This window comes from Podarcis erhardii (assembly GCF_964252035.2).
Source record: "Podarcis erhardii genome assembly, chromosome: 8".
NCBI lineage: Eukaryota > Metazoa > Chordata > Lepidosauria > Squamata > Lacertidae > Podarcis > Podarcis erhardii.
Window position 1 is genome coordinate 35,467,211 of NC_138499.1, and position 26,806 is coordinate 35,494,016.

General features: G+C 41.6%; 1 protein-coding gene across 1 annotated transcript; it reads right to left on the bottom strand.

Annotated features, from left to right (window-relative positions):
- Positions 1-2,428: 2,428 nt before the first annotated feature.
- On the bottom strand, positions 2,429-23,328 carry ADHFE1 (alcohol dehydrogenase iron containing 1). The gene is made up of 14 exons (XM_081874694.1): positions 23,194-23,328; positions 20,111-20,148; positions 17,332-17,375; positions 15,002-15,055; positions 14,235-14,389; positions 12,393-12,589; positions 10,722-10,799; positions 9,286-9,391; positions 8,747-8,899; positions 8,003-8,101; positions 6,124-6,202; positions 5,904-6,000; positions 4,213-4,370; positions 2,429-2,810 (listed from the first exon to the last, which is right to left on the bottom strand). Exons 1-14 carry the CDS (start codon positions 23,247-23,249, stop codon positions 2,727-2,729), a joined length of 1,398 nt encoding a protein of 465 aa, XP_081730820.1. The 5' UTR covers positions 23,250-23,328; the 3' UTR covers positions 2,429-2,726.
- Between the last annotated feature and the right edge of the window lie 3,478 nt (positions 23,329-26,806).

Here is a 26,806-nt window from a genome sequence, read left to right on the forward strand (position 1 = left end):
GTCCTGCTTGGCAGGGGGTTGGACTCGATGGCCCTTGTGGTCTCTTCCAACTCTATGATTCTATGATTCCTCCTACTGTGAAACCCCCTTCACATGTAATGAAGTCTTTTATTTCCAGGTAATTATATTGCTGTAAAGAAATATTCTCATGCATTAGAACAGAATCTGTTTAAGTTGAACCAAGCTCAGTGAAATATTTTAACTGTCAGAGTTGAACAAAATGAAGGAATGTTGAAGGACCTCTGGACATTTGAGGTGTTCCCATAACTAATTATAAACCCATCAAGAATGAGAGAGAATGGCTTCCATGGCCTGTTGCCTCCAGACATATCTGAAACCTAGAACTGCCCCATTTTATTAACTGTGCAAACTACTGCCATTGGTCCTGATTTAAAATCATCAGCAACTATCTAAAGAGAATAGGCCACCATCTAATATCCTTCCAACAGGCAGAGTGTGTTATCAAATCTAAGTCTTTAATTGTATCATTCTCATTGGATTTCATACTCAGTTGCATAACAGTAAATCTGATCCTTACTGAGCTACCTGAGCCTACTTCTATTAACTTGTCGGTATGATAAGGATAAAGTGCAGATATTTTTGGACTGGGACTGTGAACTGAAGTGTTGCACAATTAAACCATTGAAAAGAAAAATTGTGCAAAGCAAACCCAGGATTTTAAGGCATAACTTTGAACACAAGTTTGGCATTGTGTATTTAATGAGAAGAGAAGAATATTATTTTATTTATAAAAGTGCATTTATATCACACCTTTTTTCTCCAAGGAACTCAAGACAGTGTGCATGGTTCTCCCCCTCCTAAATTAATCCCCACAACAACCTTGAAAGGTAGGCTAGGACTGGGAGTCAGTGAGTGGACCAAAGTCACCCAGTGAGCTTCATGGCCGAGTGGGGATTTGAACGCAGGTCTCCCAGGTCTTAGTTTGTACAATTAAAGTACTCCAGAGCCAGCACTAAGAATCTAATTTTGTAATCTAGAGATGAAAATGTTTTGTGTTTCTTTTTAATTAAATGACTGAAAATCTCCCTTATTTCCCCTGCTTTTGTGCCTAAAGAGAGAGAGCAGCAGCCATGATTTCCAATCTCAGTTTTGTATTGTAGCAGTTCTTTCTCTGAAGGACGAAGATATATACGTAGTGCAGGAGTCAGATTCTAAGCTGTGTCCACAGCAACACCAACTATGTCAGACAATGGCTGGTGCCCTTCGAGGGCCGAGAAGCAAGTGACACAACAATGGAAAGGGGGCAGCCGCACACTGGCGACCCTGACAATCAATCAATCTTTAAGATGTGTTACCCATTTTCACTGCAGCTGTAAATCAGCATCTGAATGCCAAGTAGTGAACTTAAGGCCTCTGGGACCAACATTCAAGTTTGTGTATCTCATTAAAAGCACAACATTCAGCTCAAAGGTCAGTGAGGTGACTAACAGAGGGCCCTCACTGCTCCATGTGGATGAGACTTTTAAGCAAAACAAGCCCCTTCTCAGGGTAAGTCTGGCTGGAAATCTGCTCCACACAGAGTACATTTTTAAGAGGTTCCTGTGAAAATGTAATGAATGGATGGGACAGATACATTAGCAAAAGTATGTGCACAGATCTGTAAAGGTACTCTTATTAGCTAGAATTGGCTCTTGCAATTTCCTGCTAACATTTAGCCAATGGCAATCAGGTTTGCTGCTGGCCCTCAGTGTTTCATGACTTGTTAGGGATAGTGCATACTGTACATATGTACTTTCACATGTGATCCTGCCTTATTACACTAAATAAGAAAAGATCTATTACCCCAAATTTAAACCAGCATCAAATTGCTACAGCTATCGTGGCTTTAAGAGCTTTGGGCATTTGTTTCCTGAGGATGTTCAACATAAACAGTTAGAGATCCCCTCATTACATTTCTTAGAGTCTGTGACAAAGCCCTTCAATCTTGTAGTGTGTATATTCCCTAACTCATCTTGAGCTGCTGCCTAAAATTGGGTTTTTCTGAGGCAAAAGAAGTGTAGTGGTGGCAGTTGTGTGTGTTTATATTAATCACCAACAATTCAATTATGCTTTCTTTTTCCTTCTCTCCTTCTCTCATTTGACCTAAGAGCCCATGGAAAAGTCTGAGCTGCAAAAGCTCTCCGAGAGAGTGTGGACATATATTGACATTGAAGTTTGCATGCCTATTAGCTGAGTGATACACCAATCTGGGGTAAGCAGAAAGCATTTCACCTCCTCCCAACCTCTTTTACAAGCAATAAATCGACTTACAGACCCACATCCGGTATTTGGCCATAAAAGAGTCCTTACACAGAATGGGTGGGTAGCAGTCTCATTGAGCCAAGAGTTCAAGGCAGTCATAAAAAACACAAAGCATCCTTTGTATGAAAGGGAGTTCTGAATGTGAAGTGACTGTAGAGGACGGCACTTTCCGAACTTGTAAAGTTTTATTTTTGTATCTGTGATATCTGAACCACTTCATGTGACATGCTAGGAAGTGAATTACTGTACAGTTCTTAGGAAGGCAAGGGAGAACCATCAGTGATTAGTTCCAGTGACCAATAAAGGAAGCAGAAATATTTCGGATTGCAAATATATATAGAAATGGGCATGATTTCTTCAATTTAGAATACGGAGTTACACTCATTCATATGACAGTCATGAGTTGAATTGCATCATGCGAGTTAGATGCAATTGAAGAAAGCATTCTTTTTAAAAAAGAACATCTAATACAGTTTCATGGAAGCTTCAAAAAGGGCAGATAATTCTTCTTCAGTCTGAGGTCGGGGAGATAATTTAGTCACTCTTTCCTTAAAAAAAAACAAAAACAAAAAATAAATTGAATTATGGAAAGGTTTTGGCAATCATCAACAGTTGAGTACACACTGATGACTAAGGCTGAAAGTTCTTTAACAACTTAGTAACTGGTTGGAGCATATGCCTTGCTACAATTTAAAAGATAGGGTAGAGATCCTTTTTCAGTCTGACAGACGCATTCCTTCATGGAGAACAGTGGTGGTCAAGGCCAGTGGCAAAAGTGTGAGGAGCAACAGACTAACCTTTATATAGTAGACTGCATTCAAGCCACAAGTAAGTCAGAAGTTTCTGACACTCTTCCATCTCCCATCCAGGTAAGGTATAGACATTATTATCACAGTCCAAAGACAAATTCCAGCCAGGCAAAAGCACCCAAGGAAAGAATGGAACAGGGCTGTTAATGGGTATGGCTTCATATGCGTATGAAGGGGAAATTGCCAAGAGAGAGTCCTGGAAGGTCTGATTTGGTTCACAGGACTGAAGTTCTCCACTCCTCGTTTGACACAATTCTATATATGAAATCTTATGCACAATGAATTTGGGAAGAAGTCTTCACATCTCCAAGCTAATCAGAGACCAAAAACTCAGCTATGGTTGCAGTGGCACAGCTGGTTTCTGAGGATAAACCTGTTTATCATTAGTGGTTCCTTCTTAGCGAATGTACAAAATAATGTGTGGAGAAAAGTCAATATAAAAAGAAGTCTCTGCCTCCTACAGTGGTACCTCGGGTTACATACGCTTCAGGTTACATACGCTTCAGGTTACAGACTCCGCTAACCCAGAAATAGTACCTCGGGTTAAGAACTTTGCTTCAGGATGAGAACAGAAATCATGCTGCGGCGGCGCGGCAGCAGCGGGAGGCCCCATTAGCTAAAGTGGTGCTTCAGGTTAAGAACAGCTTCATGTTAAGAACAGACCTCCGGAATGAATTAAGTACGTAACCAGAGGTACCACTGTACTACGAATGCTCTGCATAGCATAAAAAAAAATGGATTATGGATTACGGATTTTATCCAATTGTTACTTGTTTGCTGCCAGAGAAACAAAGCCGAGAAAGGAAACGTTTACAGTAAATGTTTTATTTTAATCCTCTGAGCCCTTATGGTTGCAGAGTGACTTATATTGCAAGGATGGAAGGATCAACATCCACCAGTGGTCTGAACATTTCACTGCCCTTTCTACATTTGTCAGTATGTTTGAATGTGTGGCTTATAAGTATCAGTTTTGATACCTATACTGTATGTTTAGGTTAGGACTTATATAAGCATCACTTACTGATATTAATAACAAGGATATTCCACCTGTTATATTTGCATCTTAAAAATAAATGATTTTTTTTTAAAAAAAAGGTAAGTGTTTTATTTTAGGAGAAATGGTCTTTGCCACCTGTCTTACCTGAGGGAGGGTACCTTTGACTAAGGCAGGGATATCGTCATTAGAATAACCAAGAGCAGTTAAGCCATTGTCAACGTTCAGATCAAATAAGAATTTCCGGAGAGTATCTGCCAAAACAAGACCTGCATCTTTGTTTTTGGCAGTGCTGATGTCAGCACCTAAAATAAAGAGAGGAACTTTGAGGAAATAAAAAGAGACCCCCTCAGCTGTAGCAGTAGCTGAATATACTAAATGCACGTGCAGACACAAAGCAGTCATTTCTCTAAAAATGAAATGAAATAAACTGAATGAAACTATTTCTCAATTAAAGGAGTCTAAAAATATGATATAAATCTAAACTGGAAGAGAACAGCAGCAACAAAAAACAAGTTAACTGGTATGAGAACCAATTGTTCTGCCCATTATGCTTTTACTACCATCAGTCTGATAGGTGGCAATAGATTGTGGAAGAAGAAGAAGAAGAGTTTGGATTTGATATCCCGCTTTATCACTACCCGAAGGAGTCTCAAAGCAGCTAACATTCTCCTTTCCCTTCCTCCTCCACAACAAACACTCTGTGAGGTGAGTGAGGCTGAGAGACTTCAAAGAAGTGTGACTGGCCCAAGGTCACCCAGTAGCTGAATGTGGAGGAGCGGAGACGCGAACCCGGTTCCCCAGATTACGAGACTATCGCTCTTAACCACTACACCACCCTGGCTCTCAGAGGAAAACACACAAAGGCTGTGAGTGACCCATGAGAGATGTAGCCACTCTTAGCATTTTTATCGTGTGTTCACTAAGTATTGCTTAAGGCAGATATGCACATGCAGACTGAAGTTAGGATTGTGGGCCCCTTGCTCTCACTAATTCTTCTGATGAACACAAAACACCTATAGGACAGGAAGGTCATTGCAATGAAATCAGTGGAATCCAGGAATCAGACATTGATGTTTGTGATATCTAAACTGTCCAGGCTAACTTTTATGAGTCAGAGGGTGTTTCCAGACAGGTGTTTATTGCAAAACAGGTCTCCTCATGCAAGTAAATATTTCGGTGTCCACACAACATAATTAGAATAAAACTGCCCATATCCCCACACCTCCATTTTATTCAAATTTACCCTATGATTAAAAAAATAATAATGACAATGACCCCACTATAGTATTATTCCCTTGTCTGGAAGCACCCTGACTTGGTGCTTGTTTCTTCTTTTTTAAGGGATAAATCAACAAATTCCTTTTTTAAAAAATCCTGACTTGTTTTGCTTGTCAGTAAATCTGACACATTAGCTGAGTCCAGTTCCCAACTGTTGCTGTTTTGTGGGTGAGATTCAATTGTATACCGGCAAATTCAGCTTGTACATTTAAGATGGATTTGGTGCTCTTCTGCACCCAAACCCACTTTAACCTCACCCCAGCATCTGATCCAGACCTAGGAGCAGCTTGTGCCCATCCACTGGGGGAAATACCATTACACTGGGGAGGGGACGGGATGACATTGGTTCTAAATACACACACACACACACACACACACACACACACACACACACCTACAAAAGCTCCTTATACCAGTTTGAGAACCCTCAAACAAAATAATATTGCATGTCCGTTGCATTAGACATAAAAAAGGTGCAGATCCTGGAAGGGCTGAACGACATCTTGCCGATCAACCTTGAAAGTATGTACTCTCACATTTTATCAACAGAATCATACCCATTATCTGTGCAGCCTCCAAGTGACGCTCTGGACACATAGGGGCTGTGAAAGTAAACACTGCTGGGGACGTGAGGACAACGGAAAGACCATGCGGCTGCAGGAAAGAAAAGCACAGCTTGCATTAACCAGGCAACCTATATTGTTCAAAGTTCAGTGCTGAAAGTAACAGCAATATCATTTTCAGGCAAACTGAATAGCAAGTGCATTAAGTAGTTACCACTAAAGGGTGGTCCACATTGTAATCCTTTGCTTTGTAATTCTTCACCAAGCCAGAAATAGGGTAAGACATGCCATGGCTAGAGGGAAAGAAAGCCTTCGTTTTAGTATGAAAAGGTAGGAACATAAATAAACTATACAAGCAACTAGAAAATACTCAACTTTATTTTGAATATAATTGATTGGAGGAGGTGCAGAGAGTTGCTAAGAGGTTTATGAATGCCTCTCTGACATTGTTGGTGTCTCAGTTGGGTCAAGGGGTTAAGAGGCACCTTGGCAATGACCCTTTTGTAACAACAACGCAAGGGGAAAAGTCCCTGATCCAGAATTACTTGGGTGTCCAAAAGTGTCGTATGCAAGTATGCATGGAAACTAATTTAGGAAGAGGTTGATTACCATTTGCACCTGAATGCACAAGCAAATATCCCTACATCTCTCATTCTGGAGACAAATAGGGTTATACCCTTTTTCACATGTAGTGGATACAGGTTATGTATGGGGAAGACAGATCAGCGTTTCTTTTTCTTTTCTTTTCTTGCATTTTAAAAATAATTTTCATTTATATGCATTGCAACAATTATTTAATCAAGTTTTAACATTTTCAATTTCAGCTCCTTTCCCCCTCTTTCTGCAGTTCCTTACATTTATCTTTGTCCTTTCCTGCGTACTCCAAATTGCCTTAACTTCTTCTTTTAATTGCCTATTCTTATATATATATTTTTAAAATTGCAGGTTTTTACAATGATCCTGCCAATGTCTTGATCTGTTTACAGTTTGTTTGTAAATACTCAGTAAACCACTTCCATTCCTTTCTAAAAAGTTTAGAATCTTGATTTCTTATTCCGGCAAGTTTCACCATTTCTGCATACTCCATCAGTTTCTGTATCCAATCTTCTTTCGTCGGGGCCTCTTCATCCTTCCACTTTTGGGGAAATAACATTCTTGCAGCTGTAGTTGCCTACATAAATAAATTTCTATACTGTTTGGGTAGTTCTAATCCTATAATTCCCAAGAGAAAAGCTTCTGGGTTTTTTAAAATATATGAATGTTATCTCAAACATCTTTTTCAATTCATTATAATCCTTTCCCAGTAAGCTTTAACCTTATTACAAGACCACCACATGTGAAAAAAGGTACCTCCTTTTTCACATAGCCTGGCTGTGAATTGTGAAGGCTGTTCCCTGAAAGGCCTTTTCCACCTGGCCTAGTTGATGGGGCCCAGACTCGCCCAGCTCTACTGGGGCGAAACTCCTGGGGAGGCCAGAAGGCATAGCTGTCAACTTTTCCCTTTTCTTGTGAGGAATCCTATTCGGAATAAGGGAATTTCCCTTAAAAAAAGGAAAACGTTGACAGCTATGCCGGAGGGACATTGCTATGCCTGATAACAAATCCTAAATATTGGATTCTTTTTGTGCCTGCCAAACATCCATGTCATGCTTATGATAATATTTTATTCTCTTGTTAATTATGCTGTTTTAAATGTGGCTTTTTTGGGGGTGCTATTGGGCTGTTGTTTTTATTTTTATTATGTATTTTGTGGTTTTATATCTTGACTTTATTCTGTGAACTGCCCTGAGACCCTCGGGTATAGGGTGGTATATAGAGTTGCCTTGGCTTCCTTTGGAAGGATGGGATTTACATTAAATGAATGAATGAATAAATGAAATAGATAGAGCATTATACATTTAAGGATATTTTAAACTGCTAAAGCCCAGTTTTAAGCGCTTTTGCTTGATAATGAAAAGGCCACATTGGACAGAACAATGTAACTAGCACGGATCATGCCCTCCCCATGGACAATGCATTCACATTTTATTGCATTTAATGGAACAAAAAAGACAACAGTTATGTGAGGGCAATAAAAATTGTTCTCAACTCACCAAAGATGTACCCCAGCATTTCCAAAGCCAATGCCGGCAGAAGCACTTGCCAGGTGCATGTTGGCCCTTGCTTCTTTATCTTCTGGATCCCTGATGGCTCTGTGCGGAACGCAAGTCTGTTATTCAAAAGGCAAATTGCACTGTAGGAGGCTACGAGGTCAACTTGTTTATTGTGGCATTGGTTTCATAGCCACAAACCCTACTTGGTTGGGGAAAGGACTCTTGTTCAGTGGCAGAAAACATGTCTGCAATGCAGAATGTTCCAGGATCAATTGCTAGCATCTACTTCTAAACAATCAGGTGATGGGACAAATGATCTGACCTTGTAAAAAGCAGCTTTTCACATGAAAGACAATGCTCAAAATCAAGTGTTGTAGGAGAAAACCCCTTTTTCAAAGTCAGTGGAACTCATTAAGTATCTATTAGTAATGATCACAGCAGGTGTCAGAAGAGAGTGGTATGACTTCTAGCACATGATTCCCATTGCATTTGTCTCAAATTAGTCGCTTTGTGCCATGAAGAAGTTTACGTCCTCTCTCTCTTTTTATGACTGGGACCTCAGTTATGCAATTTTGTATGACATATGTCTGAGTTGCTTAACTGACCCTGACATGCTCTTTCTAAAATTTGCCCTGGGAAGCAAAACCCTGTTATTAGACGCACCCCAATTCTCTACCTCCAAATCATCCATTGCAGGGCTCAGTAAAGAAAATTATACGCACCTTAATAAAATAAAACTCTTACCTTTTTAAATATTTAGCAACAATCCGTAATGCATGGATGGCCCAGATGTCACTGATAGGGTTGCTCCCTTGATATGCTGGGCGGTCCATTGGGTTTGAAGGACAAGGACTGCGCTGATTGTAGGGAAGAGCAGTATAGGATTCAAGTGCATGGCTGGCAGGTTGGTGGGAGAAGTGGAGGAGGAAACAGAACAATCTGAACTGATGTGGCTTGTCCCATTAGCATTTGGAAATCACTACCATTGAAAAACTAGAAGTGAGTGACTGTTCCTGATTATTCTGATTTGATTCTTAAATCCCAAATCCCCGGTTTAAGGCTTGTAGCCTGGCAAAGTCCAGAGGGCAAAAAGGACCAGGAAATCAGAGCAAAGCAAACCCCAAGGAATTCAGCTGACAACTGAAACATTAAGTCAGACTTTTTTTCTTCCTCTTAGATGCTTAATTTAAATACGGTCATCAGCATATACCCACACCCAAGAAACATAAAAATGTCTTTAAAAATAAATAAATAAATCTAAACTACTTATAATACATACTTACCAGAGCACGTCAAATCCACCATTAGCTGTCACATGCTTGGGCATATGGAGAGTATGCAAAGGGTCAATTAGGCCCAAGAAAGGCTTAATAGCTCTAGAAGCAATGCCTAAACATGAAAATTACATTAAATGGATATATTGAAAAAAAGGACTTTCTCAAACTGTTTTGAAACAATAGTAACATTTATTTAAAAACACTGACCATACAAAATGTTAGACCTGCCACAGAAACAGGGGGAAAGGGGAGAACGAAATACAGATGTACATACTTCTAATAACAGATTAGCTGAATTCTTATTAAGAACTGTTAAAAAAATGAATCTCAGCAAGAATCTCTGAAAACAAGGGCTTTTGCCCTATAAAAATCTATGTAGCTATGTAGCTATGGAGATAAGCACACTTTGACCCCTGCCATTAGCCAAGAGAGCTGGGCCACTGGAAGGTAGCTGTTCCAGAAGAACATTACAGCAAGAGGGGTGACCAACCCAGTCCTATGCATTCAGTAGTGTAAGCAGCAGCTTTGGGGAGCTTGCTTCCCCTCTCTCTGCCAGAAAGAATGCTCTGTTCCAACTGCCAATAGTCCTGGGCAGTGGCGTAGCGTGGGTTGTCAGCACCCGGGGCAAGGCAAGTAATTTGCGCCCCCTAACCCGTGGATTTGCGCCCCCTAACCCTAACCCCCAGATGTTGCACCCGGTGCGGCCGGCCCCCCCTGCACCCCCCACGCTACGCCACTGGTCCTGGGACTACTGAGCTGAAGGGAAGCAAGCATACTCTGGTCTCTTACCATCAGCCAGTGTGTGGGTTTGATTTTGGCATTACTGTAGTGGAATTATTGTCAGCTACCTTAAAGATCCTTTGATTGAAAGGGGAGGTGCAAACAACTGACTGACCTGTGGGGCCTGCCCACCTGTCAATCACACAATGTCATTATGACACCACATGAATGACAGGCGAGTTGTCTTGTCCACCTGTCAAAATTCCTAGCATAGGGTTCCAACTTGGGATGTTTTCATAGCTTCATGTCTGCTGCTTTCTGGAGCAAAGTAGTTTTATCTTCCCTCCCCACCACTGAAGGGGGTAGAAGGCACATGGCTGCTGTCTGCAAGCGACGGTAGGGCGTGACTTCTCTGCTTTGTTGGTTTTGCTTGCAAAAGGTAGCCTTGCTTCTTTCCTTCCCACCACTACTTGGTGAGTTGGGAGAAACAGGGCTGCTTAGCAGGGTCACATCACACAACGTTTTCTACAAATGTATTGTCATCTCTTGGCCCTGGTATGACTTTAGCTGTAGCTTTCCACATCATGTATGTTATAATACATTAGAAAATACTACTCAGCTGGGGGAAGTCTTCTTGGATACTGTAAACTCTGACGCAGTACCAAGCCATGACATTGAAGAAAAGAACCATGGTAACAGATGCAGACACATACAATTCTTACCAGTTTTTACTTTTAGTTCTTTATAATCAAAAATAGCAACTCCGGTGGTTTCACTTCCAGTCCCAGCAGTGGTAGGAACTTTGGAAAAGAGCAAATTAAATTTATTACTGTGTGCGCACATGCACAACTTCGTAAATCAACTTAGAAACTTAGATCCCAAGTGGCAAAATGGGGAGATTTTCATGGAGGGGACCAAAAAATGGAGATTCTTAAAATGCTCTTCCCTTAATATTCTGGGTGATGTCAGTCATTTTCCCTACCCCCAGCCCTGCTGCTAGTTCATCATGTACCATTCTGAGAAAGGATTCAGGGTGGTGGGAAACTGCTGGAAAGAGCAGTACCACTGTGGTAATAAACTGAGTGTGGTGGTGGGAAGGTCATTCCGCAATCTGGGGGCCACCACAGAGAAGGCTCTCATATGCTACCATTGCTGGCACTGGGCAATTGGGACAGATTAGGCATTCTGCTGGTTTACCGCCCACCCTGCTGCCCTTTATGAAGGCCTCTGTCAGGAAAAAGACAGGGGCAATGTGTCCCTATTCATTCTCCTTGACCTCTCAGCAGCTTTTGATGCCATCAGACTTGGTATCTTTCCATCAGCCTTCCATCAGTTTTGGCTGGTGGCCCAGCTGTGCCCTTATCTAGACAGGGATAACCTAACTTCTGTCTTCAATGCTCTGGTGACCTCTAGGTTAGATTACTGCAACACGTTATATGCCTCTGAAGACGGTTCGGAAACTTCAGCTGGTGCAGAATTTGGTAGCCAGGATGCTCACTGGGACAAGACAGTTTAAATATATTACACGGATCCTGGCCCAACTGCACTGGCTGCCAGTTAGTTTCCAGGCTCAATTCAAAGTGCTGGTTTTAACCTATAAAGCTTTAAATGGCTCAGGACTGTTTAATAGCTCAAGGACTGCCTTCCCCATATGTACTGATCTTGATCCTGAAATCATCATCTGAGGCCCTTCTTCTTGTACCCCTTCCACAAGAGGTCCAGAGGGTGGCAGCATGAGAACGGGACCTGCTCTGCCTGGCTCCCCATCCGTGGAATGCTCTCCACAGGGAGGCTTGTCTAGCACCAACATTAGGTACCCGGTGAAAATGTTTCTCTATAACCAGGCCTTTGGCTGTTTAAACATTCTATGGCCTTTTAAATGAGTTTGTGGCAGGAGGGTTATTGGTTTGTTTTTTGTATTATTAATTTTGTGTTCTCATTTTGTATTTTTATGTTATGATCTTCGGAAGAAGTGGGGCATACACATTTAATAAATAATAATACCATTCTTCACACCACAGAGAGGAGCAGCACTGCCAAGAGGGCAGTGCTATTATCCCATGTGAATTTATTTAATCTAGCTGATTGATTTACCACACTAGTACCCTGTTCTTTCTCCAAAGGGCTCAGAGCATCTTATTTTAAGTTCCAACAGACAGTCTTTCAATCAGTAGGGCTAATAATAATAATAATAATAATAATTTATTATTTATACCCCGCCCATCTGGCTGAGTTTCCCCAGCCACTCTGGGCGGCTCCCAATCAGTGTTAAAAACAGTACAGCATTACATATTAAAAACTTCCCTGACTTTGCAATGAGAACCGAAGAACCAAAACCATCAGACAAGCTCAATCATCTCACAATCACACCCAATCATGTCAGCTTTCCTTACCTGCAATCAGTGGCTTGAGAGCAACTTTGACAGGCTTGCCTTTTCCAATGGGAGCATTGACATAATCTAAGAAGTCCAATTCTGGACTGGATGCATAGAGATCAGCAGTTTTGCAAGTGTCTATGACTGAACCTCCTCCTAAGGCAACATAGGAATCAAACTTCCCCTTTTTAGCAAACTCGATGGCATCCATGAAACTTGAAAAGAAAAGAACATGTGGTTCATTTTACCCTGCTCTACCCAACAGCTCACAGAGGGTCACAACATAGTTAAAACCTCAAAAGATCCCAACATACACAAACCATACATTGCACATGCATTAGTGTGCAAGCATGAAAACCATTTTTCTTCTCCTGAACAGCAGTTTTAATAGCCTCTAATATAGAGGGCATTGGGAACCCAGTGTTCAGGGAAGCTGAGGTAGGGGGAAAGCAATATTTCCACATGTGTAGTAGTTGGTGGGTTGGATCCTGGCTAAGATATATTTAGGTCCTAATGAAATCAATGTGAAAAGTTATATATTATCCTCCAGTATAATAATAATAATAATAATAATAATAATAATAATAATAATAATAATAATTTATTATTTATACCCCACCATCTGGCTGAGTTTCCCCAGCCACTCTGGGTGGCTCCCAATCAAATGTGAAAAACAGTACAACATTAAATATTAAAAACTTCCCTGAGCAGGGCTGCCTTCAGATGTCTTTTAAAGATAGGATAGCTGCTTATTTCCTTCACATCTGAAGGGAGGGTGTTCCACAGGGTGGGCGCCACTACCGAGAAGGCCCTCTGTCTGTAACCTCACTTCTTGCAATGAGGGAACCGCCAGAAGGCCCTCGGCGCTGGATCTCAGTGTCCGGGCTGAACGATGGGGGTGGAGACGCTCCTTCAGGTATACAGGACCGAGGCCGTTTAGGGCTTTAAAGGTCAGCACCAACACTCTGAATTGTGCTTGGAAACGTACTGTGAGCCAATGCAGATCTCTCAGGACCGGTGTTATGTGGTCCCGGCGGCCACTCCCAGTCACCAGTCTAGCTGCCGCATTCTGGATTAATTGCAGTTTCCGGGTCACCTTCAAAGGTAGCCCCACGTAGAGTATACCTGAAGGAGCGTCTCCACCCCCATCGTTCAGCCCCAAGGGCCTTCTGGTGGTTCCCTCACTGTGAGAAGTGAGGTTACAGGGAACCAAGCAGAGGGCCTTCTTGGTGGTGGTGCCCACCCTGTGGAACGCCCTCCCATCAGATCGGAGTCTATGCCCACTTACTAGGGAGTAAGCCCCATTGAACTCAGTGGGACTTGCATCTGAGTAGGCATTGTACAGCATTGCTGTAAACGGCAGCACTCATCACTCAGTGCACAAGGCAGGACTTTTTACACAATTGTATTATAGCAACAGAGCACAAATTTTTGCATGCGTAGTATAGTCTGGATTCCTGTTCAATCTTAAGAAATTCTGGTGGAACATAAAGAAATGAAAAGGAGAAGGTCTCTTAAATATGCTGGACTTGTGTGACTAGGGCTTCGTATGGGAATTGCGCTAAGGAAGCTACAGAAAACCAGCGCAGATCTTAAATTATCATTGTACTGGTATCGGAGAGGGGAGAACCATAGATTTCTATGCAGTGTTGTAAGATTACTTGTGAAATCAAAAATAGGTGAATTTATTTAAGGTCATGGAACAATGTAAACATCCGTCCTCCGCGTTTTAACATCTTGGTTGCACAGCTGTAGAAGCCCTGTTGCTGCTAAGTCCTGATCTGAAGGCCTCTTTTTTGCAGAAACTTAGATGCAAAGTTGAAAAGGGCAGGTTGCACAAATATAGGAGAAAAGTAGTACCTCTGGTCTGTTGGCTCCACCCTTACATTGTCGTATATTTGGAAATTTATACCATTTTTTGTCAGAGAATCCAAGACTGCTTGCATGGGAGGGAGACGACAAAGGTTCTTATCAGTCATCACACAGACTTTTTTAACACCCAAATTCTGCAGGTCCTACAGTGAGGAAAAAGTAGTTAAAACCAAAGAAAAGAAAAAGGAAACAAACAAACAAACCCCAATCCCAAAGGAAAAGAAACCTTCCAACACAAAATTCTACATATCCCACTTGTTATCTGACTGGTCACTGTGAGCCCCCGCCCCCATTTTTTCCAGAACATGAGATTGCAATAGACAGTAAACTTGATTTATTTATGTAAATTTGATTCCTTGGGTGGATTGCTGTAATTTATTTGTTAAATTTATACCCCTACCTTTCTACCAAATGGTGCTCAAGACAGCTTCCCATTCACTGGAAAAGAAGAGTCTGCTCAGTTTTTAAATAATGACAATTAATTTAATCTCCATATGAAGATGATTAATCAGAGAGACAACATATAGCCATTAACATTTGCAGTAATGTATCTGCCCACAATCCTAAACTTCTTGGTTGCAATAATGCAGAAGTTGGTCCCTGTCTTAAGCTCCACCTTGTAGATGCAGCAAACTTTAGGATTCAGAAGTATATTTTTTCTAATGTAGCTAAAACACACAATTATTTATAATGCTATTTTTTTAATTAAAAAATCAAATAACAGTCCTAGTGATAATATGTAATTAATGGCTTACCATGCCTAGTTCTTTAGTAACTCCTTCTCCATATCGGATACTAGAAACAGCCATCTGTAAAAGCCAAGATATAATACATTTCAGAAAAGAGGTTGTATGGAGCCTACAAAACTCATGTTTTAAAATAACCAATGTTTTAAAATAACCAAAATTTGACAGATATAGAGTCGGAACGGTTTCAGAGAGAAACAGAACTAACTATGGTTAAAAAAGTAAAATACCTAGGGGTAAACATAACAGTAAAAAACCTGAGCCTATTTAAGGATAATTATGAAAAATGTTGGTCTGAAATTAAGAGAGACTTGGATAGTTGGACAAAATTGAAGCTTTCTTTGTTAGGCCGAATTGCTGCTATTAAGATGAATGTATTGCCAAAAATGTTGTTTTTGTTTCAAACATTACAGATTGTGGACAAAACGGAGTGCTTCCGGAAGTGGCAGAAAGATATATCTAAATTTGTCTGGCAGGGCAAAAAGCCCAGAATTAAGTTTAAGATATTAACAGATGCGAAAGAAAGAGGTGGCTTTGCCCTGCCAGACTTAAAGTTGTACTATGAAGCCGCAGCTTTCTGCTGGCTAAAAGATTGGCTACTTCTCGAAGACACTGACGTGCTGGATTTGGAAGGTTTTAACAATGCTTTTGGTTGGCATGCATACTTATGGTATGACAAAGTTAAGATCAATAAGGCCTTTAAGAACCATATTGTCAGGAAAGCACTGTTCAATGTCTGGACGAAATATAAAGACTTATTGGAAAACAAAACTCCAAGGTGGCTCTCACCTCTGGAGGCTAAGGCCCGAAAAAGACCCAATATGGAGGCCAAATGGCCAAAATATTGGGAATTATTAGAAAAAGATGGAGACAATTGGAAATTGCAGAGTTTGGAGAAAATGAAGGATAAGGTGCGAGACTGGTTACATTATGCTCAGATTAAAGAAGTTTTCAAAAATGACAAAAAGTTAGGGTTCCAGGTGGAGAAATCGAAGTTAGAAACAGAATTGTTAGAACCCAAAACCAAGGTACTATCTAGAATGTATAACTTGCTGCTAAAATGGAACACACAAGACGAAATGGTTAAATCGGCTATGATAAAATGGGCACAGGATATTGGGCATAACATTATGTTTGAGGACTGGGAAAGGTTGTGGACCACTGGGTTGAACTTCACTGCATGTAATGCTCTGAAGGAAAATGTTATGAAAATGATATATAGATGGTACATGACCCCAGTTAAACTTGCCAAAATATACCATTCGTCTGACAATAAATGTTGGAAATGTAAAGAAAATGAAGGAACATTCTTCCACCTCTGGTGGACATGCCCTAAGGTGAAGGCCTTCTGGGAAATGATATACAATGAGCTGAAAAAGGTATTTAAGTATACCTTCACTAAGAAACCAGAGGCCTTCCTTCTGGGTATTGTCGGCCAGAAGGTGTTAAAGAAGGATCGAACATTTTTCATGTATGCAACAACGGCAGCAAGGATTCTCATCGCAAAAAATTGGAAAACTCAAGATTTACCCACACTGGAAGAGTGGCAGATGCAGCTGATGGACTATATGCAACTGGCCGAGATGACTGGCAGAATCCGAGATCTGGGAGAAGAAAAGATGGAGGAAGACTGGGAGAAATTCAAGATGTATCTACAAAAACATTGTAATTTGTTTGAATGTTAAGAAGGATGCTAGATTATAAAAAACTGGCCACCACTAAACTAGATTTAAATTTGATGATAAGTGAGACTAAAGAAAATATAAAAATTTTATTGGAAAAAGTGTTAAATCATATTGGAATGTGTGGACATGAGATTGTAAACAAGTTGATAATTTGTTTGGAAAAATTTTTTTTTAATGATGTAAATGGGAGAGGGGGACGTGAGGGAGTCCAAAGAAGTGAAGAATTTGTTGTTATAAAAGTAAGATTGTTTTATGTGTGCATTTATATTTTAAAAAAAACCTTAATAAATATTTATAAAAAAATAAAAAAAATAAAATAACCAATGTGTATTATATATTCAAGAAATAGTGGATTTAAAATGAGCACAATACAGTGGCACCTTGGTTCTCGAACAGCTCAGTTGTTGAACAAATCAGCTCCCAAACACCACAAACCCAGAAGTAAGTGTTGTGGTTTGAGAATGTTTTTTTGGAAACTGAGCGTCCAACGCAGCTTCCGCTTGAGAGCAGGAAGCTCCTGCAGCCAATTGAAAGCCGCGCCTTGGTTTCTGAATGGTTTCGGGAGTCGAATGGACTCCCCGAACGGATTAAGTTCGAGACCCAAGGTACCACTGTATTGTTTCAAATATAGTTGTCAAACTTAATTAAGTTTACCTCAAAAGCATAGTCTGTTGTCCCCGTAGCAGCATGTTCAATAACTGGAAAAGAAATTATACATCAAAGTTAGCAAGCCCAGGCACAGCACAGGAAGACACATCTTTGCTTATGTTTTAAAAAAGCTCCTATTAAATGGATATATTTTTTTTCTTTTGAATTGTAAACCCCAAGATGTTAATGCAGGCATCCCCAAACTCGGCCCTCCAGATGTTTTGGGACTACAATTCCCATCATCCCTGACCACTGGTCCTGCTAGCTAGGGATGATGGGAGTTGTAGTCCCAAAACTTCTGGAGGGCTGAGTTTGGGGATGCCTGTGTTAATGTGTCATCTTTGGGATTTTTCTTTTTTTTAGTGTTCACCATTAAGATGTACTTGCTCGCTTCAAAACATGACATTACTGATATGAAAACAGTGGCAGCCACATGTATAGCACCCACACAGAGGCCACAATTCACACAAAAGGCACTTCCATATGAGCACAGCTTGGCCACGAGCCAGGCACAGCCCCACATGTTCCTGAGGTGATTACATGCAGCCAGCTACCATGTATAAATCTGCCCTTCATAGACATTTTCAACTAGAATCCCTCTAGCAGCTCTGAATTTTTAAAAAGAAGATAACAGTGAGGTGTTGCCAGGTATCAAATCATACCAATAATATGCCTTTTGCTTAATCTTAGCAGTTTGGAAACTGTATTCCTGACCTTGCAAGTAACATCTGTCTGTGTCTCACAAAATTTAATGTTGTTGTTGTTGTTGTTGTTGTTAAAAAGAAACTGAGCTCAAACAAAGGGAGGAAATATGGGCAAAGGATATTACTACTTCACCACTGGGGAAATCTGTAAGAAAAATAAGTCTCCGGAAAGACAAAATTCTCTGCAATCCAGCTAATGCAGTCTCTCCTCAAAACCTTCCAACTTGTCCTTGTTATAAAAAGTAGATCATATCTCTTACACGCTTTGCTTTATTATTTTTTTGCTAGTAACACCTGTCTGATGAAGAATACTTAGTTTAGATACTTCCTTCCAGGATTTCAGAGGCCTGCTGGCCCAATAAAAAATATCATCTCACCTTTGTGAGTCTCATTCTGTGGGAGCAGCACAGCCATTGTTGCTGGGAATTCTTACAATGTCTCTTGCGTAGAAGTTCTAGACTTTCACTTTAATCTTTTAATTTCTTCTCAGAACTATCCTTTCAAATTTCATAGAAAAAAACTACACGGTCACTAGCTTCTTCCACAGTGGGATGCACAAGGAGAGGCAAAGAGACACAGAAAGATGGAGAACCCCCACCACATACAAAAAGTCAAATCTTGCCCTTCTTACCCCAGTCAAAGAACAAACCACTCCTTCTGTCTGGTAGCTGAATTAAATATTTAGTGTTTGAATTCATGGCCAATGAGTGAAGCAATGATAATGAGCCTCCAGATACTTTGGGGTGCACTGGAGTGGTGACCCAAATAATTAAACCCATAAATATATTAAAAATCCTTTTTGTGCTCCCTATTCATGCTTACGTCTGCTACCCTTGGCTACTTTTCCTACCATCTTTCACCAGCCCTGTTCATGGTTGATTTCCCCTAATGTCTGAGTCTGTTGTCGTTTTCGTAATTAATTTGACATCCCGAAGACATGTCCAAGCCACTTACACTATTTTGTTTTGATGGTATGATAGATCTCCTGCTGCTTTATTATTTGGCAGAGCAAAGCTTTCGTTAAAGGCTTTATTGAGCTTGGAAAACTATATTGTTTCCCTTGGACTAGATATACTTATGAAGCATAGAATGTTTCTTTAGGAGGAGTCACAGTAAAGTCACGCCTTTACAATCTCACCGCTGTCAAAGAATGTTTATAATTTTGCAATTAAAAAAGCTGCTTTTCTATTAAAATATTCCAAGTGGCATGCTTAATGGCAACAAAACAAAAACAACAAGGCAACAGAATACATGTGGATTCTTCCATAACCTGCAATGTTTACCTTGTAAATCATGTTCAGTTCTGCTTAATTCCACAGCACAAATCTCAAACAAGTGTTAGTAGATGGCGTATGTTCTGTTCATCCATAGAAAACTCAGAGCAATTCACAAACAGCTCCTAATGATCTCCCATTTGTGCACTTATCAGGGCCACACCTCCTTACGCTTCACCATTGCCATGGGATTGGGTGCACTGAGACTACAAAATTCTAACTCATTTAAGACTCAGGTCCCATCTACATTGTACTTTTAAAGCAGTATCATACCCCTTTAAACAACCCAGGGTGGATGCACTCCTGAGGGGGACATGGCATGAAGGGTGCCCTCCCAGGTGCGGGATAGCCACTCAGGTGCCCAGAGTGGCACACACACCCTGCAGCCAATAGCGGAGCGAGCTGCCCATGGCAGACATTTGGCGTGCCGCCCACCCGTGACTTCCAAGCCTCCCCCAACCTGTCAAAACAAATGGGGAGGGGGGAATGCCACTGGCAAAGCAGGGCAGCGCCCCCCTTAACCCAATGGCTTGGGGTAGGCTTGGGAGTCGCGGGCAGGCGGCGCACCGAATGTCACCCCCCTCAGTGATGACACCTGGGGCGACCCAGAAGACACTTAGCAAATACTGCAGACTGGATCACTACTATGCACATATATTTGGGGGGTTTTGGCTGGCTATTTTGTATCTCATTACCACTAAACTACTTTTCTCTTGAGAGGTATTGTTGATCTAGTTTGCGTCCTAATGACTGTTTAATGGGAACTGGAATAATTGACATAAAGACACAAAGTAAATACAGCCTTACCTTGAGTATATGTGTGGGAATGGGCAGGACACATACATCTAATGAAAGGAAAGAGGGGAAATTATTTGGGTAACAAAGCACTGGAAAAGTAAGGAGTTCATTGGCTGTTTACACATGGCAGTTCAAAGTGGATGGATGCATCGTGTGTGTGTGTGTGTGTGTGTGTGTGTGTGTGTTTTTAATCTGTCCTCATCCAAGTGGGAACATACACTTTTCACACATTTTATCCCAATGTTTCTGAATTTCATTATCTGTGAATAATGTGATAAGTACAAAAAAGTCCAACATAAAATTACATGTTACCCGATTGTGGATGCATTGAAGCACATTGCGTGGGGTTTCTTTTTAACTGTGTCATGACATTTTGCTGGATGATGCCATCTAGCATCACACATCCTATCTCCAGTAGCAAAGCACTCCTTAGTGGGATGCTGGTGCACGTCATATATTTTTTAAATCACTACTTTGTACAAGTCTGGTATATCAGAAAACTTGCATCTAAACCCCCAAACTACACAGGTAAACAAATGCCCACGGGTTCTGGAACTCAAGGAGGCTGTGGAAGTTCTGAGGGCAGGGGATAAGGCACAGTGTGAACACATCCCATCCCATCAAGCACAATCCACCAGTGTAAATGCAAAACACAGAGATCAAAGTTGAATTGAAAGTGCCCATGTGTGGATCGACATGCACAGGAAAATCAGATATGTGCAACCCATGTATGCATGAGTGCACAGTGTGTGCATCATATAAGTAACTAATATATTAATACAGTATAATGAATTTGTTAATATTGCACTGTTTCTCTTGCAAAGGTATCCTGCCATCTAGTGTCTCAAAGTGGTGGTACTTTTTCTTACTGGAATGCTCACCCGTTAAACCTGTTTACAAAAGTTTGTACAAAGCTCCAATATAATTTGAAGACAACTTAAACCTATAAATAGAGCATGCCCATTTAGGAATGCCAACTGTAAAGTAAGATTCTCTACCTCTTGTTATTTCTAAAGCTCATGGATGAATGCTTCTTTGCTCAGAACAACATTTCTATTTTACTTCTTGTCTCGTCCAATTAACACAGAATCAATAAATTGTTGTATTTATTGTGGATTCCTTCTGAGCACCCTACTCCAAGACCCAGAGTAGGTTTCACTGTTATTTTAGACCCAGTCCTAACCACCATTAGGGTTCATGTGGAATTTATGCCCAAGTAAAATAGTCCTTATGATTTGGCCTGACCTTATACATATTTACTTAAAAACGAGTACACCCGAATTCAGCATAAGCTACATTCTAGCAAATATGATAGGGATTCAGCAGTGCAGCCTGATGCTATGCCAGTTTACTCAGTGAAAGGAAGTGTATCCTATTCATAGGAGCAAAGGAAGTTGTCTCATATCCGGCAACCCTATTTCTGCATCTTACCCAGTACTGCCTACTCTGACTGGCAGAGGCTCTCCATAGTCTCAGGAGATTCCAGAGACTGAACATGGGGCCATTTTCATGCAAAACATTGTGCTCTGTCACTAAGCTATGATCTTTTCTGCTTTAGTTTTATTCATCTTCAGCAACAGCTTTGCTCCATTCAAACATCACATTGGCTATTCTCTAAATCATGTTTCAGAAAACTAGGAACAGAACAGACTTCCTCTTGCCTTTTCTATTTTGTCTAGGTATTATCTGCTGGATCTCAAAGTTAGGCAAAGCTATTTTTAGCACTAACCAGAAATGGTTCCAAATCATGATTTTCAAAGCCACTTCCTAGTACACCATAGTTTAGAGGCGAACTATGGTGACAGAGGAGGGACTCGGGTGGCGCTGGGGGTTAAACCACTGAGCCTAGGACTTGCCGATCAGAAGGTTGGCGGTTCGAATCCCTGCAACCGGGTGAGCTCCCGTTGCTTGGCCCCAGCTCCTGCCTACCTAGCAGTTCAAAAGCACGTCAAAGTGCAAGTAGATAAATAGGTACCGCTCTGGCGGGAAGGTAAACGGCGTTTCCGTGCGCTGCTCTGGTTCGCCAGAAGCGGCTTAGTCATGGTGGCCACATGACCCAGAAGCTGTACGCCGGCTCCCTTGGCCAATAAAGGGAGATGAGCACCGCAACCCCAGAGTCAGTCACGACTGGACCTAATGGCCAGGGGTCCCTTTACCTTTACTTATGGTGACAGAAGCCAGGAAAGGGAAGAGGGATCTGGTGTGTGAGAAGGAAGGAATGTGGAGGAGGATGCAGATTTGGGAGCACAAGAGTCCTTATATAAGTAAATTTATTTTGGGACTTTGTAAACAGATATTTTGAAATTTCAATGTGATTGAATGGGATAAAAAATATTTTTGATTACCTAGAGTCTTTCATAACATCTCCCAGGAAACATTTTGTTTGGGTCTTAATTTGTATGCATTTCCAGTTAGTGGCAGCAATATCCATTTATCAATTTTGTAAGGAGGTACTTTCTTTTATCTGTCCTGAATCTGCTACCGGTCATTTTCATGGGACAGCCCAAACTTTTGCATTTTTGAGAGAGGAAGAAACTCTATCCATTTCCTCCACATAATGCAGAATTTTATATGCTCAAGTTGTATAATAGAAAATTCCTATTATAAACCTATGGATCTCCTTCCAAGGAAAAGCTCATCAGAAGCAATGGTATGCCCAACTAGCAATAATATATTTTCATAATGAACTCCTACTAGGTCTGTAGTTTTGTTTCGTTTTTCTGTCCAAAGCTGCTACAAAGTTTCAGCAAACACCAAAGTCCAATTTGGTCATCTCTAAGTACTCTTTTGAAACAAGCAGGTGTTTGAAAAAACAACAAACCTCTAGCTTTCTGCTCTCCCTTTCACTCAGCAAAAAGGAAAGCAGAAATGGCCACGTTAGTGGACAACTTCCAAATATAAGGTGGGGCATTTTTCTTAAAATTCACCCGTTTCCACGACTTTAGAACCTGCAGATTCCTCAAACCCTCGTTATGCTTTTGTAAGGCTACAAAGGGGCTGAGCTTCTCCAGCTGATTACAACTTTGTGGGAAGCAAGATGGCTTTATTAGGCGCTGTCACGCGAGGAACAGGGGAAGGCGCAAAACACTTACGATGCCCGTTGCAATTGCTTCAGCAAATATCCCACCCTATCGCGTCCTCCTGCCATGGCTGAAACTACTTGGGACCCCGAGGCATGATGGGAAGTTGTGCAAACCTTGGAAGGGGAGAGGTAGGAACGGTCGTTTCCCTCGAAGTATTTGCTCAATTGGAGCCTTTCCCCGAACAGTGTTAAGCTGTACTTCGAAGCCTTCAGGATTAATAAAATATTGCAATCGTTGCACTCTTTTCCCTTTTGTTAATCTATACTCTCCAGCCTATTGGGCACGATTTAACACTTTCGATCCGATCACCTTTCAAAACTTCATTCCTTAACTTTTTGGATCTCTAGCTTGGTGCAGAAACAAGAGGGGGCGGAACCCTCCCAGTGCGTTGCTGGTCTTTGCTAAACGGAAATCTGAAGTTCATTTCCAAGTTTTTACTTGCAAGCTGAAACCAAATTTTGAAGCACTGTGAATAGATAGAACATTCAGTCTCAAAAACAGCATTTCCACAAAATTGTTTTTTGTTTCTTTATATCGTAAAGAAGGCACTGGTGATTGTTTTAGTTCAAGAAAATCTGGTGCATGTAAGAAACGTCTTGACGATCAGCAACTGATTTTTAACAGGGCAAGAGCCATAATATGAATTAATCGAAAGTTGCAGGCATAAATAGCTCACCCAGTAACTTACAGATGACTTGTGAGCCGGTCAAAAGGACTCTTCCCCCACTCACCCAGAACGTGAACAGCAGCCTGCAGTGACTGCACACATCAGAAGTTCACTTCTATGTGCAAGACTCAGGTGGCCTCAGTGGCCCAGGGTGCCTTCCATCAGCTTCAGCTGGTGATCCAGCTATGCCCCTATCTTCACAGGGATAGCCTAACTACTGTTGTCTATCCTCTGGTAACTTTAAGGTTAGATTACTGCTATGCATTATACATAGGGCTGCCTCTGAAGACGGTTCAGAAACTTCAGCTAGTGCAGAATTCAGTGGCCCAGTTTCTCACCTGAGCAAGATGGTGTGAGCATATTACACCGATCCTGGTCTGACTGCACTGGCTACCAATTAGTTTCTGGACCCAATTCAAAGTGCTGGTTTTGACCTATAAAGCCTTAAACGGCTCAGGACCACAATACCTCAAGGGCCACCTCTCCATATGAACCTACCTGGTCCCTGAGATCATCTTCTGAGGCCCTCCTTCATATGCCTCCTTGAAAGGTCTGGAGGGTGGCAACATGAGAATGGGCCTTCTCTGCAGTGGCTTCCTGTCTATGGAATGCTCTCCCCAGGGAAGTTTGCCTGGCGCCTTCATTATACACCTTTAGGCACCAGGCAAAAACATTCCTTTTTAAGCAGGCCTTTGGTTGATCTGATTTACATCCAACACCCTTTTAGAATGTGGCTTTTTTGTGGGGGGGGGGCGTTATTGGGTTACTGCTTTTGGTTTGATTTTATGTGTTGTAGTCTTGTTGAGAACCACCCTGAGACCTCCAGGTATAGGGCAGTGTATAAGTTGAGTAGAAATAAAAGACTGTTGGAATGTAATGGGCATTAGCTACAGCTCAGTGAGTGCCCATATTTTGCAGGTAAAAGGTCCTCCGGCTGAGAGCCTGGCATTTCCAGGTAGGCCTGAGAAGGACCCATCTGAAATCCCAGAATGCCATTGACAATCAGTGTCAGCAGTATTGATCTAGCATGAATAAATGATCTGAGTACAATTCTGCTTCCTACTATATCAAGAACTTCTAGCCTGAAAAAGAAGTGACTGAGGAGATATGACATAAAGGTAAAGGGACCCCTGACCATTAGGTCCAGTCGTGACCGACTCTGGGGTTGCGGCGTTCATCTCGCTTTATTGGCCAAGGGAGCCGGCGTACAGTTTCCGGGTCATGTGGCCAGCATGACCAAGCCGCTTCTGGCAAACCAGAGCAGCGCACAGAAATGCCAGAGCGGTACCTATTTATCTACTTGCATTTTGACATGCTTTCGAACTGATAGGTTGGCAGGAGCAGGGACCGAGCAATGGGAACTCACCCCGTCGCGGGGATTCGAACCACCGACCTTCTGATCAGCAAGTCCTAGGCTCAGTGGTTTAACCCACAGTGCCACCCGCGTCCCTTGAGGAGATATGATAGCCATCTTCAAATATCTGAAGGGCTGTCACATGGAGCAAGCTTGTTTTCTCCTGCTCTGGAAGGTAGGACTCGAACCAATGGCTTCAAGTTCCAGGAAAGGAGATTCCAACTAGACATACAGAAAAACGTTCTGACAGTAAGAGCCGTTTTGACAGTGGAACAGCCTCCCTTGGCACTCTCCTTCCTTGGAGGTTTTTAAGCAGAATTTGGATGGCCATCTGTTATATATGCTTTAGATGAGTTTCCTGCATTGCGGAGTGTTGGACTAGATGACCCTAGATGGGTCCCTTCCAACTCTAAAATTCTGAAGTTCCGTGGAACTGCATTTGTGGAAGGTACAAACTTCAGTACTTGTGTCTTGGCTCATGCAGGAGAAAGCTATTGTGGTATCTTTGCTGCCGAGAAGATAGAAGTGTGAGGTGGTAAAACCAGGGCTATTCTTCTAGAAACAGGTGTTGGAACTCACCGTTAACATCTCCCTTGTTCTCTTATAATGGCAATGGTGCCCACCTGAGAGGTGCTGGAGTTCCAGCTGAAAAAAAAAGTCCTGGGAAAGTCCTGGTGGCAGGGTTAGCTGGGCCTCAGGCTGCCAGTTGCCTGCTGCTGTTTTACCGTCTCTAACTCTCAAGAGATTTGGTCTAAGTGCACCAGTACTTACAACTTTTCCAGAACATTTAGAATTCTGTATTTTGAAATTGCATTTAAAAATAGCAAACTATAAAGTTTGCTGGGAATAACTTGTGAGTAGATATGTATGGGATAGCGCTGCTATAGTTCAATGGGGCTTGCTCCCAGGTAAGTGGGCATAGGAATGCAAGCCATGTGCATCCATGTACAAAAATAAAGTAGTTGGAAGACATGTCTATTTCACAAATAGCTTTACTAACATTGTGAAATGGCAGCAATTGGCAGTACAGTCACTAACTGCATTGTTTACAGAGATATTCAATTGCTGTATTATTTTCAGGCAGGAAACAGATCAGATGTGTGGTTTTTAAAGCAACAGTAACCTGGTATGAATTTTGCATTAAACTAGTATTTTAACCCAGTTAAATACAGACCCCATTACAAACCAGTAAAGCTCACAATATTCAGCAGGGGTCCCATCCTTTGAAAGCATGTGTACCAAAGTGAGGAAAAGTGATATTGTACTCCACTGGCAAAAGATTATCCTGCCCATTTCAGGTAGTTCCTTCCCTTCTACTGCAGCCACATATGACAAAGCTATGTGTTCAGCAGGGGTCCCACTCACTGGAGAGGCTGCTCAGGAGCCTATAGGAATGAAAGTGGGGAGGAGGGAAGGAAGCGCCCACCAAGTAAGCAGAAAGTAGCTTTCAAATACGACCCGCTGATAGAACAGCCTTCCTGCAGTGCTCTCAAGAAGACTGTACAACTAGTAATCTTTTCATATACATTCCTCCTTTTAAAAGGTAAGGACACGGCAAGGATATATGTGTGGTGTCTTCTTAATAGAATGGAATTATGGTA

What these genes read in the sequence shown, in the direction of transcription:
- ADHFE1 (XM_081874694.1), bottom strand. Translation starts at nt 23,249, where the DNA reads ATGGCAGGAGGACGCGATAGGGTGGGATATTTGCTGAAGCAATTGCAA. An exon ending in TTACTAAAGAACTAGGCATG is followed by an intron (nt 14,390 to 15,001) that starts GTAAGCCATTAA and finishes TCCTCACTGTAG; the next exon opens with GACCTGCAGAATTTGGGTGT. An exon ending in TCAAAGGTACCCTCCCTCAG is followed by an intron (nt 2,811 to 4,212) that starts GTAAGACAGGTG and finishes TTTTTTTTTAAG; the next exon opens with GAAAGAGTGACTAAATTATC.